The 21,249-nt window shown below is 39.0% G+C and overlaps 1 protein-coding gene across 6 annotated transcripts in view; it reads left to right on the top strand.

Moving 5' to 3' along the window:
* Positions 1-21,249, top strand: part of LOC149792376 (uncharacterized) — a 91,519-nt gene that overhangs the window by 24,804 nt on the left and 45,466 nt on the right. For 5 of the 6 annotated variants that reach the window (XM_089970954.1, XM_089970956.1, XM_089970955.1 and 2 more), the window contains exon 2: positions 8,912-9,054. In XM_089970954.1, coding sequence (XP_089827080.1) covers positions 9,003-9,054 — 52 coding nt within the window. In that variant the 5' untranslated portion in view covers positions 8,912-9,002. Of the gene's footprint in view, positions 1-6,826; positions 6,907-8,911; positions 9,055-21,249 lie in introns of those variants that run through there. The other variant, XM_089970953.1, reaches the window with a different exon arrangement.

Genomic DNA, 21,249 nt, shown 5'->3' with positions numbered 1-21,249 from the left:
TTTAATAAAAAACAAAAAAATATATTTATATGATACATTTATTTTTTTTAGTGAAATAAACCTGAAAATTTCACGATTTAGACTAGTAATTTACCCGTCTGAAACCACTTTATTTAACAATTTACTTGAAATTACTATTCAAAATTTTTAAAAAAATATTTTGCAAGGTTTTTATCTATTTTTTTGGGGGGTTTTTTTTCAGGTATACAACTACGATCGTATCAGTAAATTTATACTTAAAGTTCACCCACGCAAATCAAGCAGATTTCCAGACTGATCTGTCAGTGAAAAATTTACTTTTGATAATAAACTATTATGACATCTTAGATAAAAACAGGATTAATTGGTTCTTGCACGATTAAAAAACCTGGTGATACATCTTTCGGTGAAAACGTATAAAGAACGAAACCTTGTCTAGCTCGATCTGACAATGATGCATCGGCTCTGTAGCTGTTTTCAACGATATCACAATTAAGATTAACTGCGACGACGTTGGTTATATTCACGATTTCTGGCGAAATATGCTGTCCGCCCCCAAATGGATCGTTATCGCGCATCAAAATAGCTGTTGGTGGTAATCTTTTTCTCCACGCCGCGTGTAACTCAGAAAATAACTCATCAATGATGTTAGTGGTAGGTTTTCTTAATTTATCTACGTTATAATTGGTAAATTTAAAATCTAGCAGCGTTGCTTCAGTTAGCGAGTATATATCGAAAACAATTTGTTTATTAGGTGAGTTATTTATTGATTGAATTAATTTTTCATGTAAAGATTCTGTGTTACATGCAAATTTGTTTAATGCTTGTATTTGTTCTTTAATTTTATCGCATGATCTTAATAAATTAAAAATACACTCTCGAAAGTACTGTCGGAAGAATTGTAGATGTTTTTTATGACCTCGATTATTTTCTTTGAACCATATAATAACATCAAATTCAATAAGTAAGGGATCTTTTCCAAATATATGTTCATCATCTGAAAAATTACGAAAAATCAATATCATATCGTCTTTTTTTCTCATAATAAAATCGCTGCTTTCACTAACTGATATTCTTAATATACTATTTCTGTAGATCGGGTCAAATATTTCACCAAAAGTTGCGTTGTATACATTATAATCAGATCTTTTAGCTTCTTGTGGTGCTGGCGGTTGCGGTGGTTGAACCTCAGGCCAACCCAGTACGGTTCTTATTGAACTCACATAAATATCTACGATGTAATTTGAACTGACCTCGATAATCGAAGTTAGTGTTGGTTCATGTACAGATATCTTTATTCCAGGTTCTTTATCTCCGGTTATATTTTTTATTCTCTGTATTAATTCATCATTAATCTGATCAATCTGATAACTACCTGTTGGTAATCCAACTACGGTCCAATCTGGAATTTCTTGACCATCGGCATTAGTTTTATATTTATTAGCAAAAACTAATGAATTATTTGATTGTAATCCACCAAATGATTTAGATCTAACATTTGGCCAGCTGTAGTAGACTCGCAATTGTGCTAACGCGATTTCATTAATAGAAATATCTGTTGGAAAATTAATACTAAATTCTGGGTTAGTCGAGCTCGCCGATATCATCGTTGTTTTTCGCGGAGTTGTATTTGTCGCGATCTGCTGGAGTAATTCCATCATTATTATTTTCTGTTACTTTAATCGTTTCGTAAATTTTCAACATTGTAACGAATTCAGCGTCGGATATAATTCCATCATTAAGACTTTCAGATAACAACGAAGATAATTTCGAATACGCAGTCGTTGCTGTTTGTAATTTAGTTATATAATCAGATAATCGTTGCAGCGCTGGAGACGCAGATAGTTACTGTTACCGGCGCCATTATTGTCATCGCGGATAATATTATTAAAGCACCAGCAACAGCCGCTGAAACAGAGTAAACAACAACATCGATGATAACTAATCGTCGTTGATACCTTTTTATTTTTATATTGTACGTATCAATGATAGTTTTCAACGATGACTGCCACGCACGCGCCTGATTATACCTGTATTTGGATGCGCTCATTATTAACTTTGCATCCAATTAAATGATGTAAGTGTTTCGGTTATTTCAGTAATAAATTCCATACACCACAATACCCGTGTAAAAAGCTAAAAAAGAAGGATAAGCAAAAGCGTACTTTGGAGCTTTGCCATCGTCTCTCGTAGACGGACGGATGCCAAGAATCAAGAACAATACCCGTGTTGATGCTGGTGAAGCAACTTTATCTTTATCTTTTTCAGGAACAAAAAAGTCTAATGTAAAAATCTCTCCAACTAAGCTATTTATTGGTACAGTTAAAGAACCAAGAAATCTGTCGCTGTTATGTTGCCATTTATAATATCTACAATTAATTATGAATCTTGTTGAGGAAAAAATATTTAATCTGTATAAGCCAGCAGTCGGCGTTAGGTATTTTAAAGTATCATTTTTTTTGCGTCCACGTTAATAATCCTGTTTCAGTAACAAATGTTAAATTTTGTAACTTTGATGATGGTATCCCCGGTGGAACCTTAATAAAACCTGTCTTTTCAATAATTCCTGGAATTAATAAACTAGATCCTTCAAATATATCAACGACGGTTTTAATGTCGTTGAGTTTTTTGTTAATTTCATCGATTTTATCTTTTTCTATGAGTACTTTTATACTGTTTTCATTAATTTTTTCATTGGTTTTTGCGATAGCTTCTTGAAGAGTAATAAGATCACGTAGTTTATCGTCATATACAATTCCTCTTACTCTATCAATGATGTTGTTGATTTTTGTAATAATTTCATAGATTTTATTATTTATTTCGGTATCATTTTTATCGCTTTTTATAGTTGTTTTATCGATTTTATATGTGATATCTTCATTAGTTTTTCTAATGTTTTCTTGAAGCGTATTGTATTCGTCTCGTCTGATTATATCAGCTAGTTTAATATTACTAGTTTGTAATTTTCCGTGTTGATCCTGAAAAATAACGACCTCGTCAGGATCTACTCCTGATATCGCTAAAAGATTATTAAGATCGTCTTTTGTTGCATATTTAGATAAATCAACATCAACAGCAGATTTTTTAGCATACACGATAACAGAGTTCTTCTGTAAATGTCAACCATTATAATATTGATTGATTTAATTTATCAGAAGTGTACTCGTGGACGGTTTTATGATACGGTTTATTGGAATTAGATATCGCTGCAAGAACATTTATTGCTTCACGGCCGCATATCGGAGGGTCAGTTAGTGTCTGCGTTGGTAACGTAGAATACCAAGTTGGAGTATTTAATTGTGCCACATAATTTAAAAACTCTTGTGGCGGTGCTAACCCGTACGAGTCAGCGTAAATAATTTCGCGCGGGTTAATAGCGTAAGCTACCCAGTGTGCGCCCGGTCCGACGCTGTCATCGAGATTTATAATTCCGGTTTCATAACGGTTTGGGCGCGCTGGTAGCTGATCTCGCATAAACACTCCTCGAATGTTTATGTTGTGTTTTTTTACTGATATTTTATTTCGTCCGCCTTGAATCTGATTACTTTTTAATGTTAATATTACACCACAGACTTTTGCGTTGTTCGATTGGAGTTTTTTCGTCTGACCCGGAGTCAGAGTCACACTAACGTAATCGTATGGCATCATTTATAAATAACGCGATTGATTTAAATTATATCACATTTTTTCCACAAGAGCATCAACGATTCTCATTCGGCCTCTAACACCTTCAAGAAGCATAGTTTTATCGCTGAGCATAACAGCGATTGCTCTGAAAATATCACCGTCCGATTCCACTCTGGCTTTAAAATGTATATCAACGACAGATTGTCTCAATAAATCAATATGCTCTAATGAAAAGTAATAAATCGGATAATATTTTATAAAATCTAACTGCGATATTTGTAAACCGGTATCAATATTTTGATCTCGTCCTAGAAAACTTAATAACCGATGATATCCACGCGCCATTGAATGAGTTGCAAAATTCAGCGAGATCTCTTCAGTTGGTTCTTGATGCCCATTTATTCGCAATGATACCTCACTGGCATTAAAATTATCAAATATCATATGACTAGCTTTCTGATTATTTAATCTGTTATATTTTTGAAGAGCAATAAAGATATGTCTAGGTGCAGAAACACCTTGCTGTGATGCTATGTGCCAGGTAAAAATACCGTTGTTTCTGGTAGGAGGAGTAGCATCAGTGGTTGTTGTCAGCCATGCCATTATTGATTTACCACCTTGATCCATAAAAGATATTAATTTTTGTTCTTCGATTCGTGATGGTGTCATCGACGGCATCCACAACGTTAATTTAGTTAATACAACTTTACCGTTAGCATCATTATCAGCATTAGCATCAGCAAGAGTTTCTCTCCATAGAGCATCATCGCTACCTTTTCGACAGAAAACAAATGTGTGTTTAGCTCCAAAAATAACCTTTCTAAAATCTCTGCAAAAACCAAAAATATGTGATAATGGAATCGCACATGAGAAATTTCTACGATTACCTGCTAACATACTTCTACGCGCAGCAAATCCTAGATTATAATTCGGATTAGAACCATGGACCACCGGTGCAACATCAGCATCAGCTGTGAGATTATTACTTTTTGGTCGTTTAATATCATACGGATTACTATCAGCGTGATCAGAGTTATCTTTGGCAAACATCATAGTTGGTCCAGCCGATCTATTAAAATCATCTGAATATCTAGCTAGGTCTATAATTGTTGTAGCAACATCGACATTATCGTTAATTATTTCAATTTCTTTTCCATCAATCGTATACGCGGCGCTTTTAAATAACGCCATAATACCGTTGTTGACAAATCCTATTTTAAAACCTGCATCATATTCGTTATTATCTTTTTTTATAATTTCACCAACAACTTCGATAAACGCCTCACACGGCAGAAAATATCTGCTAGTGTCATGTACTTGTAATTCAACTCGATTACTGCTGTCTGGCGTTACCGCATCATATGAGTAATACTGATAATCGCGAACTGACTCGTCTTTACTTATTGGTTCATCCATATCAAAAGCGACATTAGATAATCGCGAGAACATTTTATTATAAAAATTATCTTCTAAAACGAAGACCACTTATTGAAAACATACTGGTATTTGCTATTTCAGTTCCCTGATTTATCAAGGACGCTAGTTTTTTATTTGCTGCGTCATTTATTACTTTGCTGACACCGCCGGGCATTGTAGTAGTACTAGGTAATTTTACAGCAAGTTTTTTTCGTCGTACTAAATTTAATATTCTATCCTTGACGGTACTAAATGCTTTGCTGGCAGCGCTACCAATAGCGGAGGTTGCTTTATCACGAACAAAATCCATTGCTTTCATTGATAACTGTTTAGCAATTGGTCCAGCTTTAGGAGCTCTTCGCGTAATAAAACCTTTAACGTTTCACCCAATCCGTTTCCGTACGTAAATTTATACATAGGCAACCGAGAGTTCACCACGCGGGCTTGCACAGGTCTACGATAACTTTTGTGTACGATCATTTTATTTATTTTTTTTATCTTTAACTAGTCGCTGTCAACAAGCTCATCGATGAAATCACGATATACAGCAACGTCAATAATATTACCCTGATATAATCTTCGACAGATATCAGTTGCTTCGTTTATTATTTCCGGTGAGTTATTTCCAGCCCGTTTTCTTCGCGTCTGACATTCCACCCGAGGAAGCTGCAAGTTTCATTACGGACCTACTTTACGCACTGTTTGAGGAACTCAAACGTCAGTGCCAAGTCAAAGATCAAGGTATTTTAGCCTATCTATATATCACGACAGTTTGAATTCGCCTGCATATCTCGAGTTTACAGCAGAATCAACTTCTTCCAAACGAGAGAAATATTTTGCATTAAAAAGTGGAGAAGTGACGATTCATATGGTATACGTTGTACCTCCATGGGAAAAAGACGATGACTGCGTTTAATCTGTTTACCGATAAGTGTACCAAGCACGATGGACATAAACAGCTGTTTAACGATTGAAAGATAGTATGTGGGTCACACGTGGTAGCTGGGCAGATTTTAAACAACGTGTGTGACGGATATAGAGAGAAATACGAACTTTGTCCTATTTGTTTGTTTGTTATATATTTTATTTTAGTTTTGTCTTATAAATGAACATTTAATGTAAATACTTTGTATATCAAGTGGTTTTTAAAAAGTAGTTTACTACAAGCAAGAACTAAACAACTCGTAAACAGGTTTGTTTTATGCCCAAATGTTTATGTATTAAATGGATAGTGCTTAGACCAAAGAGCCCATGTATATATTTGAATAAATTGTCTGTACCCATACAATAGACTTTTCCTTTTCGAGTCTCTATTCTATCTGTAAGCATTTCTTTAGAACATTTCTGTCCTCTTTTTGTGTTTCCATGTTTGTTTAAATGTGTATTTGTTTGTTTCTGTATGTCTATGTTTGTCCCTATCAATCTTTGTCCCTATAAATGCATTTCACCCTATAAAAAGTATTGACCCTATAAACACCATGACGTCACCCATGTTCAATTCCCCATGTGCCATTCCTATGTTAAATTCCAATTGTCCCTATACATGTACACCTATGTTAAATTCCCGTAGACCCCATAGCGCCAGGATACCTTTTTTCAGTGGGATTCCATTAACCCTATACAACCCTAAGGTTTTGCCCCATGTTAAATTTCCCATATACCCTAAGCAGCCCCACGACCTTTTTGACCTGGATGTCCATAGACCCTAAACAGCCCCCATATAATAATATACTACTAATACATTACTCCCACATATCAAGACTTGGGGAGTGTCGCATGACTCTGTAAGTTTTTATTGCACAGACGGAGCTATCGCAGGTATGGTTTCCTCAGTGATTAATGGCTGTAGGTGCATTCTTTTACAGATCTGTGGGGTAGAAAACAGTGAGTCAAGTTTTGGGACTGCTCTTTATCTTTCTTAGATGTTTACATCTCTGATGATGCTGCATTTTTGTATTTATTCTCAGTGTGCAGGGTCAGACAAATCTATTGATCTACAAAAATGGTATTACAACACGTACCAGCTTGTATGTGGAGTAGTTTAACATGCTTAGTGGCAATAACATTTATATACCTCAAAATGATCGTGAGATGATGCGGCGTTATGAACAAGTTTATTATGTAGACTAAAGACACTGAAATGTCTACAGGTATGTTTATAAATTCGGATTTATTGTAAACAAGGACAATACAAACGCTAATGCCTATCGAAAAAATAGCAATACAAAATCATTGAAATGATTAGTTTCATATTATGTAAGAAATACAGATTTTGTTTTATTTTTACAGGAAATGCACACGAAAGAAAAATAAATTCATTGGCGTTTCTAGAACTTCTTTTAATAATCAAGACAGTGATTTTGAATGATGATCATGAACTTGATAATGAAGATCCCATACTGCATTACCACCATTCCAACCCATTTTAACAAATTTACAATCTAGATGAGGAAAGAGAGAAAGAAAGAAAGAATACATCACAATATTTTGCAGCAAATATTATTATTAAAAAATACAGATATCCACCATCTGAATATTCATGCTAAATAAGCTGCAGCAAGGAAAACTAGTGAAATGAAATAACATTTAAGTTTGAATCTATATTTCTCTGTTACTAGAACAGTTGAAATTGCTATATTTATGTGCAAAACTCCATCCTAAAATATTACGCACTTTCTTACGTAAGCGTCAAATTACGTGTTATATTTTTCTGTATATTCGTACCAGTCCAATGTGTGCAGAAGGTCTGGTACTGCATAATATTATATAGAAACATAACCATAAAGCGCTTTACTAAACTATTACAGAAATAAGTCACAAGCGCTACATTTATCCATGTATTATGAGGTAATCATTTTGGCACACAAGGTACATAATTGATCAAATTTACCTCATAGTTTAATTAGATTTAGAGATAATCTTCTAGTTGTCATGACTTTTAGTCCCTATCAAAAAGTACATCTGTGTTTGCTGGGAACTGTCTGTCCTTTTGTTCTAAAGCATAAGTCTGTTCGGATTGCTCTAATGGCGAATTCCTATTTACCGTACATATAAGTTTTAACCGTACAAGGAATACAGCATTGAAAATTTTAAATTTTTGAATACTGGCATCTTTATTTGCTTTTATATATTATTATCTTTCTTTCAGGCTATTACCAAATACCGTCACCTTTCAGAGCTTCATTATATTACTTCCCAATATCAGAACAAATTTTCAACAAGACAAACATAATCAGCTGTAGACAACGTAAAGATATTGGCTAATGAGAAGGGGGAGACAGAACAGTATGATCGTCTCTAGTTTTCAGAAACTTATTTTTTTTTTTAATCAACGAGTCTAATTTGATGATATAAGATGAAACTAATGCAGATAGTTTCTCTCTACGACGTGTCAGGCTGGACAGACGTAGAATAGATTCCTGTACCAAATTTCCAATTTGGCGAAGACAAAACAAGCGTTTGTTGGCCATTGAGCAAACTGTTGATAAAGCTGCATTATATGCATAATTTCTTTAAGGAAAAGGAGCATGGTAGATATTGTGTCGGGAATTTATATGACAAATTATTGGGCCAGCTTGGATTTGTATGGGAATTTTTGTATGTTTGTTTGTTTGCTTTTCTTTTTGGGTGTGTGTGTGTATTTTTTGTTGGGAGGAGAGTGTAGAGTTATACAAAGGTAAAGTGGAGTCTACTTTAGATATCTATGAATCGGCGTTCTGATAACTCTTTCCATATCTAAAAAAGAAAGTAAAACAACACATTCCTGGAATCTCATTTTCTGTCACCTGTCAGTCTTAAGTCTCGCTGCAGAGCAATGCCGTTTTTCTTTGTATTCATACCTTTATTAACCAATCAATACAAGCTAACTGCCTCGTTCCTGATTTTTCAGATAAACTCCAGGTGCGTTACAAATATCGTCTTTGCTGAGCATGACGAGTTCGAATATATGAATTTAACAGACAGAGGGACATTCAACTGGAATGGATAGGAGCTGTACAATCATACTCATTCTCCTCAGCATTTCAATGTATGGTAGGTAATATTTACATATATAAACAAACAGATAATAAGAACAATATTTCTTATATGACTTCTAATTTTGCGGTGTCCTCGTTGCTTAAACAGTATAGTAACCTCTCACGCGCACGCTGTGGCGATGTAAGGTTCTACAGGCTTGCATGACTTTTAAGTCCAAGGAACTGATGTCACTCTGCCTATGACGTCCTAGTTTGGGTGACTTCAGAGACTTGGACCAACGACAACGTTGATATAATTAAGAAACCTGGCTCACTTGCACTAGTAATTCAGTGAATTTTTGTGCGAAGATTATTTTTTATTTTGTTCTGACTTATGTTGGCAAGTTACCTGTGAAAGTTTCAGTAGTAGATATAGACGAGGTTATGAGCTCAATGGATAGTTGCAAATTAGAACACGTGCATTTTGCGTGTTTGCCCCGTCATGATCAGGATATCGATTAAAAACATTATTGATCAAAATGTGCATTTCTGATTTGCATGAACCGCATCTGTTGGTATAGCCTAATTAGATAGATGATTATGTGTTTGCGTATATATATATATATATATATATATATATATATATATATATATATATATATATATATATATATATATATATATATAATACAAATCATATGGCGAATAACAGTCCTTTTATGTGCACTGGATCTAGCATGGATTCACGTGTATCAGGAATTGATTAGCAATAAACTGACAACGAACAGTGCAAAACTAGTATCTAAATGGCCTGAGCGCTTGCGACTCGTATTGAGACACATACAAAACATAGACAAGACAAACAAATAAAACCAAAAAATACCATTGTGTTTGCAAAACTTTACATGAATATTTCTACATGAATGAAACATTTAATTTTTATTCAACTAGCTTATTTCAGCTTATTGCGGATGATGAAAAATATTTTATATTGACTTGGAAACGGTGGGCCAAAACGACATCTGTTAATTTATGTAAATTTATGTAAGCGCAAATTATATCCCGGATATGATATTGTTATGGTAGTAATTATAGGCTATTGGGTGACTAATAAGCAGATGTAGATAATTATTTAAAAGGAAATGTGTCGGCTGCAAACAAATAATTGTATTTGTGCATGGATGTCTTTTCCTAGTCTTCTTGGTTTAAACCACTTGGTTTCAATGTTCTAAGGCTGCGTATCCAGTAAGATTCCTTTTCTTTTCTGGTTTCGGATCTCCAGTTGGGGTTGTGAGCAATTGCAATAAGTGTTATATAACTAAAAGTGTAGCCACGGGAGGAGACGTGGTCTGCGACTGGGCTTCTGTACAGCTTCTTTGTCATCCAATCATATCTATGGAGGCTGATTTTTGTTTAGGTTTTCAGGTTATCCGACATAATGAAGGCTATAGATCTTACATGTTTTTCTCTAGTTACTGTGCTAGAAAATGTGCTGGTCTCTTCATATGTTGACAGGGTTTGCACCTTTTATCGCCACAGGAGCCATATTTATTAGGGTAGTCTGCGATAATGATGGGCGTTAGCTTCGCCCTGACTAGGATGTAGTTGAGAGTTTTGGCTCAGGTAGGTTACTACAGGTTTGTTCGTGAGGATTAACTTCAGTGCGTCACACGATTCCACAATGGGCCAGTGTGATTTTACCTACTTTGGGGTTGTCTGGATGGTAGGTCAGGATAAATGGTATCCTATCAGTATTTTCCATCTCTCCATATTTTAGTAGGTCCCTGCAGTTTGTTTGTTTGGCATCCGCTATCAGGTCTTTCTCATAGCCTCGGTTAATCAAATGTTTTGATAATACTTCAAACCTTTTTTGGAATGTTTCATTGTCGGAGCAAATTCAGCGTATCCTCAGTGCCTGACTATATGGGATGTTCCGAATGCAGTGTTTTGGATGACAGCTGGTTGGGAGGAGATATTGGTGTTTGTTGGTTGGTTTCGAGTAAATGTCTATATGGAGTTTGTTTTCTACCAGTCTGGTTGTTGTGTCCAGGTAAACGTGGTTTGAGTTGGAGACTTCTGCCGTGAAGTTTATTGAAGGATGGAAGTTGTTTGCCTTAGATATGAAATCATCCAGATTTTTACGTCCATGTTGCCACTTCATTTCTATATCATGGATGAAGCGTACCCACTGGTATGGTGTAAGTTCCACAGATGCTAAACGTTGACACTCCAGTTTTCCCATACAATTATTAGCATACGAAGGGGCCATTTTTGTACCCATTGCGGTTCCATTGATTCGGAGTTAGTTTTCTTCATTAAATTCAAAGTTATTGAGTTTTAGGAGTGTGACTAGGAAGTGAGTGGATAGATTGTCTACAGTTCTTGTTTCCCATGCTTCTCTACAATCCTGTATCCCTTCGTTTTGCGGTGCGTTAGCATACAAAGATGTGACGTCAGTATTAAATAGGGTCACTTTAGCCTCAATGGGAATTAGCATTACAGAGACCCCTGGGTCGTTTTAGCCTCAATGGAAATTTAACATGGAGAAAAATCGTGGTTCGTTTTAGCCTCAAGGGGAATTTAACATGGAGAAAAATCGTGGGTCGTTTTAGCCTCAAGGGGAATTTAACATGGGGAATAGAGTTTGGGCTTGTCTAGGGACAAGGGGAATTGAACATGGGATTTTTTTTTTAAATTTTTTTTAAATTTAAATTTAAATTTAAATTTAAAAAAAGGGGTAGGCAATTGAAAAGTCATTCTCTTTTCGAGAAATATGGCTGGCCCTGAAAAGGGCCTTTGGTTTTCTTCTTCTTCTAATTTCTTCTATTTCTCCACCAGCTTCTTATTTTCTGTCCTACACTTTTCTCTTCTTTTCTATCTTTCTTTTCTCCTCCTCTTCTTTCTTCTCCTCCTCTTCTTTCTTCCTCTTCTCATTTTCTTCTTCTTTTCCAATTTTTTCGTTCCATGCTCTCATCCTTATCCTTTCCTCTTCATCCTCCTTCTCCTCCTTTATTTCTTTCAACAGATCACTGATGATTACCTTCATTTTTCGTAAGTTGTTTATCTCCATCTTCACTCGATGGGGACTATAAGAATAGTGATCCTCGTTTAGGTTAACCAACATTTGCTCCATCATTCCTAAATTGTCCAGGACGTTTTGCAATTTTTCCATTTTGTCAAGGTGGTTCGAAGCCATCTTCTTTTTTATTCTTTGCAGAATGGTTTGAACGACGAATACTGTGGGTTTTTATACGAAAAGCGCGGACGTGATGGAAAACATCCCCTAAGACATAAAAATTGATCTTACCTAGATCATGACCAAACAACGCGCGGACGTGAAGGAAAACATCCCCCACTTTTCTCATTTCATATAATAAAACCCAAACTATACTCTCCACATACGCTAAGAAACAATAAAGAAACTACTATTCTCACAAACTTTACTTGATCAGTTACAAACACAAACACATACACTCACACTATGAATAAAGAGTTAGTGTTTATATTCACACTACTCTACCTACACACATTGGCAAATGGATCGTTATTTCTTTTCTAGAGTATTGGGGTAGCCCTGAAAAGGGCTGTTTTTTTTTGGAACTTCATGGACACCTGGTTAATGGTGACACCTTCCAGGCCTGGCGCCACATACACATCTTGTCCCCCAGTTACTTTTTACCTTTTGGGGGGAGAGAGCAGAGGCAGGATATGTGGCTTCAGAATCCCAATTTTCGGTTTCTGAGATTCTGAAATTTTTTCTTCTTCTCTCCTTTTCCTCCTCCTCTTCTTTGTATCTTCTCTCCTCCTCTTTGTATCTTCTTTCCTCTTCTTCTTTATATCTTCTCTCCTCCTCTTCTTTGTTTCTTCTTTCCTACTCCTCCTCCTCTCTCATCCTTCCCTCTTCCACAATGGCCTCCACGGCCAGTTCGTTCAACAGGCGCCTGGCATATTCCAGATGCACATGAAGTTCCAACAGTTTCGCCAATCTCGTGTTCATTTTCTTGGTGTTGATCAATCAACAAGGGTAGCTAGACTGCCGAACGAGTTTCAATTTATAGTGAAAGCGCGGACGTGAAGGAAAACATCCCCCTAAAAAACATAACATTGATCTTACCTAGATCATGACCAAAAAACAACAACGCGCGGACCTAAAAGAAACACTCACTCACTTTTTTATGCTACCCATTACTATTTTAAATTTTTTTATAAATCACTTCAATAGACTATCCACATACGCAAAGCAATCCAATCTAACCCCAAATATACACCTCAAACACCAAAAAAGACATCATTTTAATCTACTATCCATACAACGTACTTGAGCACTTACAAACACAAACACACAAACACATACCCTCACATTTTTTAAAAAAGAGTTAGTGTTTATATTCACACTACTCTACATACACACATTGGCAAATGGATGGTTATTTCTTTTCTAGAGTATTGGGGTAGCCCTGAAAAGGGCTGTTTTTTTTTGTTTGCTATGGCAATCTTTTTAGTTTCTAAGAATGCGATGTCCTCTGAGGATAGACTTTCTGGCGATAGGTCTGCTTCTTCGGAAAGAGAAGAAGAAATCTTTGGTGTCGATACGACAATCGACAAAGCCTCTGTCAGCTTCAGGTTGCTGCTGCTGTTGTTGCTGCTGTTGCTGCTGTCTCTGAAGTCTGTACTTCTCTGTCCATTCTTCTTTTTCCCTGTTCATTTCTTCTCTGAAGAGCTCTTCTATCAGGTCTTCAGTGACTTTTAACATTCTCACATTCTCTATTTCTTCTGGCTTCGGTATCAGACTGTGTCTGACCCTATGCAAATTCACGTAGGCTTCGTTTAGCTTAGCTAGTTTGGAGCACATCTTCTTAGGAGGATGAGTCGACAATGGATGGTTAGACTGGAAACTGCCCCGGTTCTTAAAGTCAAAGCGCGGACGTGTAGGAAAATATCCCCCACACGGTTTTCGAGCCGCAACGTTCAGTGAGTGTCATGAGAGGGATAGTAAGAAATGAAAGAGCATGAATCCAACATTCTTATAGCTAAACAAACCACAAAGGCATTTTTTCAAAACACAACATTTTTTATTCAATGATCACTTAACACTAAACAACAACTCTAACATTTTTAACAATAATCCAACATGATAACATCAAACATTTTTTCTAATGGCAAACATTTCTTTCTTTCTCAATTCACAGTCTACTTTAAACAGGGCTGACAACGTTGTGAATGAAATTGTGATTTCCACTGTTGGAAATCATTAGGCCATTGATGGACACTACGTTTCCTAGCTTGAGACAAAAGATAAGCATAATGGTCACAAAACCATCGATCTACTTTCACATCGTTTCTAGCAGAAGAACGAGGATCAAAATGAGTCACTAAATGTTCTAAGGAATAGCCCAGGCTGCGATGATGCAGAAAATACACACAATACTGTCCACACACCAAGGAATCTGTGCCTTGTAATTTCACGTTATTGAATCGGGTGGTCTGAGCATTTCTTCTCATAAAGTCAATGATATCGTCTTCCAAAGGGGGCAATCCGTACGAATCGAAATATTCCACACATCCTTCTTGAGGAAAGTAGACGGCTACCCAGTGGGTTCCTGGGAGATGACTGTCGTCCGTGTTGATCACGTAAGCTTGATGGTCTTTAGGTTTGCGATGAGGGAGTTCATCTTTAGCACAGACGACAGGATTCCAAGAAGCCGTATACGAACTGTGGTTCAAAAGGTAATAAAGTTCCCAGGTATCCATGTTTTGTGTGTGCTTTTTTTCTTCTTCTTCACAGGTAATAATAAGTCGTCAATTCGATCCTGACTTTTTGGTTGAAAATGTCTGACGAATAAACGGTTATTCGTTCTGTTTCCTCACTCTGATTCAGGAGAGCTTCGATACGATGGATCTCTTGAGTGGTTAATGGTGGACAAGAATGTTCACGCAAGTCTTTACCACTGATGCAACACGTCCTTGTTCGAGATGAGACTCCAAGCTTCGTCCAGATACTCGTCCAATTTTTCTTCTTGACTTAACATCAGGCATTTATCGTGTTGAATTTGACTGGGATGATCGTTTTGACATCCATAACAATTTTTCTTGATCAATTCCGTCATTTTTTCCACCAAGTGCTTGGCAAAACAGGAGACTAAATGGGCTTCTTGTTCTGGCCATCTCGATTTCATCATGATCACTTCTTCTTCTTTTTCCACGGTCTCCTTACATTCCATCTCCAACGTTTCTCCACTTTGTAAAGAGGGATAACAGTCTTCCATGGCTTCTAATAATCTAGAATGACTTCTCTCAAACTGTTGATTTCTATGATATTATCGAATTCGGCATACAGGATGACGTTCACTGTCGCTGGTAGTTCTTTTGCAAACTGAAGTTCCACACGAATCTGGCCAGATTTTATAGGGTGGAAATGTCCCTCGTCGCTGCCTTGGTCTGGAGTGAAATCGAAAGCTCACAAAGCATAGCCTCCTGCGTAATCGTCGTACGTAATGCCGTGACTGGTGTTGGTTCCTAACTGGCCGGTGGCTTCGTACAGGGACAAGTACGATCTCAAGTAATTCATCTTCTTGTCACTAAAGTCAGGTTCGATAGGTCGGGTACACAAGGTCTTGCCATCGCGACTGACTTCGATTTTCTTCACGTTGAAGTGTTGAAAGTTGAAAGGATTTTCAGCGAAGGCTCCGTTGAAGGCTGAATTCGAGACCATACCAAGGATTAAACGCTTGGGTAACTATCCTTGGAACAGATGATCTTCGATCATAGAATGCTGTCCCTTGGGAATGGTGAACGTTTTCACTTCCACACGTCGTATGGGATACTTGGCGGTCGTTCTGCTCAACGTTTGACTGATGTCGTTACCCACTTTGGGTAACACTTCCACGCGTCGTACGTAGAGTTTGGCCTCTTCGATTTTGCTTTTAGGAGGCTTAGTAGGATCAGCCAACAAATGGAAAGCGGTACTGCTGCGATTCAGTCTCAAGCGGACATTGACCCCGTTCAGCAAATATTTCTCTTGCAACCACATGTCCAAATGCAAACGATCCATCAGTTCTAAACTCTTCTTATCTATGATTTTGCTTTCTCTTTGCTCAAAGCCGGAATTGGTTGAATCTATTGCGTCGAACTTGCCCGCTTCGTCAGGTTCCCACAGCACACAGGCATTGAGATCAGTATCCTTGGCATATATTCCGTACGTCAAGAGATTTTCCAGGTAGGCACGGTAAGGGTAAGTATCCATGCTGCTGCTGACTAGTTTGTTATTCAAGTACAAATCCACTGAGCTGAACAAGGAATGCATGAAATTGTTGACGGGAGCTATATTCTCAGTGTCATTTAATCCACCATCATCCTTATCTAGAACTTGGACTTTCAAGTACAAGTAACTGCTATTCAGATCGATGTAATCTTCGGGCTGTCCTTTGATTTCAAACTCGATGGGAGCGGAATCGGTCAATGAGGAAACGGGGTGAAATTCCACCCACTGGGATTCTTGCATCATCATCATGGTGGGGGGCATGGCAAACAGATCCAGTTCCGTCTTGGAACAAGCGCAAGACTCTCGGTGCATCATTTTTTTTCTGTGTTTCAATAATCGAAAACGTCTAAGTCTCGAACGGTTCTTCTTTTCTTGGCCTTTCTAGCTTGAAGTCTGGTGAAAGGGTGTTTTCTTCGTCGTCGTCTCTTTCTGCCTTGTCCTTGCTGAATGTCTGACTCGGTAGCGTGCAGGGCATTTATAGGTGTTTCTCGTCGGCCTAAAATGTCTTTACCCGTTTGCAGCAAGACATTTTTGCCTGCCCTCATGAAGGCTTCTTTAGGGTTTTGTTTGTCGATGATGACATTTTGGAGAAATTCTTTGCCTTGCGTCAGTGCCGCATCTTTCAAGGCGTGCAATCCGCGTGTCACCATCGGTTTCAACACCGGGGCCACCGAACGAAAGGCCGATTTTAACATGTCTCCTAAACCGTGTCCTCGCTGTCGAGCAACCCCTCGGTACACTGGATACATGACTTACTTACGAATCGTGAGAAAACCGTTTTCGAACATGGAGTTTCACCGTGACTTTTCCTTTGGTGAATGGAATATTTTGTCCCAAATCTCCTTTTATAGTAATGTTGACCGTGTCCAAATACGACTTGCTGACCGACAAATAGTGAGGATGGACAAATTCGCGGTGGACGTGGTAAGTGTTTCCACCTTCCTCGTCAGCTTTCGTGGCAGAATCCACTTTGAAAGGAATGACACGCAGTAACGGCACGGAGGTGTGTCCCACCACGTTGTACTCCACCACATCGGAGTACACAAACATCAAATTCTGTCCTTGGTTCAGTTCTACCGGGGAACGAAAATACTTGGCAAAAGAATCGTTGTCAGAAATGACTGGTAATTCGGGTTTTTGTTCTACTTTTTTCCTCAGCTCCATGTCACCGCCAACATGTCAAACAATTCAGGACAAAATACAATGGACACGATTTTACTCGGCTCAAATTTCATCAAGAAGCGACGAGTTGCTTTGTGGTACTCCATGGTGACCTTTTTATGGGCAAGCTTCAACGCTTTCCCAAACACGGCATTAAACCTGGAGCTTATGGTGCTGACCAAATGTTGACCACTAAAATAATAGCCTGGGGGAATCAAAAACTGGTAGGTCCACGTTCGAGTTGTTTCATTATATTTTTTGAGATCATATTTGACATTATTCAAGTGCTTTTGCACTTGCTCGTCATGAACTTCCACCGTAAAAAAATTTTGGTTGTTAAGGACATTGAGGACTTGGGTCGGGTGAATCATTTCTACTAAAGCCACTTCCCAATGGGCTTCGTGATCTAACGGGATGGCTTGAGGTAATTTAGCCGTGTAACAGCACAACGTGTTGTTGGGAAACACCTCCATGGAACTGTCACTGGGTAAGGTTAAGTAAAATTGGTTTTGGTGCCTCATAATTCCAGAGTTCTGTGGCTGTCCGAGGGGTTACTGGACGTCAGAGGCGTGTCTCCGCCCAAAATGGGGTTCTGGCTGTGGTTGTTGTTGTTGGAGTGGTGACTGACACTGGCACTGGACACAAGGTTCCCGTTGGGAGAGAATTTCAGGGAGGGATTGGGAAGCAGGTAACCGATGCAACTGCTCAATTAAATGGTCCACAATTGTTTGTCTCCTTGTTGCAAACTCAAATTGGCGATGGCTGCCCCGACGACACAATACACCACGAAGATTTGGCAGAAAAAGACAATTTGCGTTTTAGGCACACGTTCTCCGCACCACACCCACAAAGGTTGTTTTTGTAAATCTTGCACAGAAGAACTAGGTGAAGGAGGAGTGGTCGACGTAGCTGCGTCTGCTGTGTGAAAGGGCATGATGGTCACTTCTTTTTATAGTCGATGACTTGCGAATCGTCGATCCAAGAATCAAAACTGGGTGGATATCCTTTCCAACGTACTTTGACTTCTTTGACACGTCGTTTGCCCACTTTACGGGTTCTGCGTTCGAGAATGCTTTCGATGTCGTACACGTCGTCTTCTTTTTTGGTGACACGTTGTAACTCGGGTAAATAAAACGTTCCTTTGAGCACTTCTCCGTTCATGTCTTCCAATTTATAGACGACAGGATGACGACCATGCACTCGTCCAGTGACGCGAAACAATTCGGTCGTCCAGTTAGGTAAGTAACCTTTGTCGAAAGTGCGTTTGGTTTTGCCAATGCGCACCCAATCTGCTACGGCCAACATTCCACTTTTCTCGGGGACAGCCCTCGTCGGGGACGTACCAAACAGACGCTCGAACACCAGCACTTCGTTCTCGGGAGTCACGTCTTGCGGGGCACGTCCGATGCTTCGATGGTAAGATTGGTTGTACGCTTGCACCAGGTGCGGTAAGATGTCGATGTACTTCAGAGTGTGGTGATGCGTAAAATATTTCCACATGCGTTCTTTCAAAGTGCGTTGAAAACGTTCCACGATGCTGGCTTTGGTTTCGGGATTCTCGGTGGTAAAAAAATGAATGTCACGTTTCTTTAATTCTTTTTGGAAAGCTTGGTTCAGAAATTCGGTGCCTTTGTCCGTTTGCCATCGAAGAGGGTGACGACCGCTTTGTTTCAACACCCGTTGCAGGGCTCGCACTAACTCGCTGCTGGATTTGGAAGTCAAGGGCACGACCCAGGCAAATTTGGAAAAGTCGTCGATGACACAAAACAAATATTTGTAGCCACGATTGTAACTGGCCAAATGAGAGACATCGGCTAAATCGGCTTGCCATTGATGATCGATGCCTTCCACTTGGGTGCGACTTCTGGCAAACTTGCGTCGAATGGGTTTATGTAAAGTGTAGGTAGCTTGTTCTTGTAACCATCGTTGCACTTGAGGTAAACGGAGACTTTTCAGTCGCGTTTTGGCAGCACGATACAATTTTTGAACTCCTGCGTAACCTGCAGGATGCGAGGGATCGTAGTAAATGCTGGCTAAGACTTTTTCCATTTTTTGTGTTTGTGTGTTAATAAGGCACTCACTCTTGGAGGATGCTACTCTTTTTCTCTTGGGGTATTTTCTTGGATTGCAATGCTTTGCGTGTGCGACCGGCAATAGGTGTTGAAGAGGAGGAGGATGTCTGAGCGGGGGATATCGGTTCTTGTTTCACTTCTGTCTTCACTTTCTTTTTCTCTTGTGATGAAGAAGGGGTGGCCATCATCTTTTTAATCCATCCAATTCTGGAGGTAGGTGGTGTTGTTAACTTGCGTACTTTTTCTGGTGGAGTTTGAAACCCTTCTTCTTCTTCTTCTTTTACTTTTTCTGTCTTGGTCACTGGTAGTGATGGTACTGGTACTGGTACTGGTGATGGTGCTGGACTTTTCATCAAGGTCTTAAAATCTTTCAGAGTGGGTAAAGCTGTTTCGTCTAAAGCTTTCTGGTGAAAGAGTTTCAGTCGTTGCAAGAGCTGACCGTACTTTTGCGATTTTTCTGTTTCGGACAAATCTTGGCGATCTATCAAGGACTGCAATTCGTGTTGTAACTTGGACATCTCGCTCAAATTGGGATTGGGAGGTAAATGCGGGGTGCGTTGTTCTTGCCACCGATGTTATTCCATCCATCGTTTGTAAGGCACTAAAGCTAGTTTTCGTCCTTCCATGGGGTTGTCAGGGGTTGATTCTGAGATCTTGGGACTTCCGAGGGCCTTTTTATCTTGCTCCCACCAGTCCTCCCAACATTGCTCCCAAGACTCCTTTCAGTATGGGGCCTAACAAGAGAGGCAAAATGCCTCCACGTTGGACCAACATCTTCTTTTTTTTTGACGAATGGGAATTTTCTTTTGAACCATTTGGCGAAGAACGTGACGATGTTTGCCTAAGCATTGTTTCTGGTGTTTGGACAAAGGGATCGTGCCTTTCAAAACGTTCAAACAGCATTCGCACACGGTATCGATGACCTCTTTGGAGGCCGTTTGAATGAGTTTTTTTCGTAGGGGTGGAGAAGCTTTGGACAGGACAGATAACATGTCCCCATGTTTAGCAAAACGTGGTGGCAGTCCTTTCCTTTTCTTTCCTTGGGGTTTTCTGGAGGGTGACATCTTTGAGTCTTCAGGAGCACCAAAAAAACACTGATACCCTACTTGGTCACAGGCCTTTTTTATACTGGAACGCGTCGCCACCGATTGTCTTTACGTCGTATCAGTTTGAGGACAGGCATGATACGTCGTGCAGGGGTACGTAACGGACTAAATCGAGCCAGTTCTTGCTTGGACAAATCCAGTAAACTTTGTAACATGCCCGATCTTTCTTGGACTTTGATTTTGGGAGAAGGTACTTTGTGAGCAGCAGCCACTGCCACTAAATTGGAAGGTCCTGCCACTGGGGAAGTTCTTTTGGGGGTCATCAACGGAGACGTTCTTGGAGTGATCAACGTCTCCAAGTACTCTTCAGTTCTGGCTGTCATTAACGGAGAAGTGGTTTGCGAGTGTAAGGTTGCGTCCTGGCCGAAGTGCCTCTCTTGCGACTAGTTTTCTTCTGTGGACTTTTCTTTTTCTGGGGACTTTTTTTCTGTTTCTTTTTCTGGGGGCTTCTTTTCTTCTTCCGGGGTGGTGTCTGATCAGAGGAGGGTCCTGCCACTGGAGAAGTTCTCCTTGGGGACCTGGTCTTTTTCTTTTTCTTCTTGGGGCTTCGTTGGACTTTTGTCTTGGGTATAACTTTGGGGGCATTATGATCCCATCTTAAGAGTGAGCGAATGATGACCCCTCCTAGAGTACCACTCCCTCCAGGTTTCAAAATGATTTGTTTTTTGGTT

The sequence above is a fragment of the Sinohyriopsis cumingii genome, chromosome 9, assembly GCF_028554795.1.
Source record: "Sinohyriopsis cumingii isolate HCF-2022 chromosome 9, ASM2855479v2, whole genome shotgun sequence".
Classification (NCBI taxonomy): domain Eukaryota; kingdom Metazoa; phylum Mollusca; class Bivalvia; order Unionida; family Unionidae; genus Sinohyriopsis; species Sinohyriopsis cumingii.
This window is presented reverse-complemented; position numbering and strand designations above follow the sequence as displayed.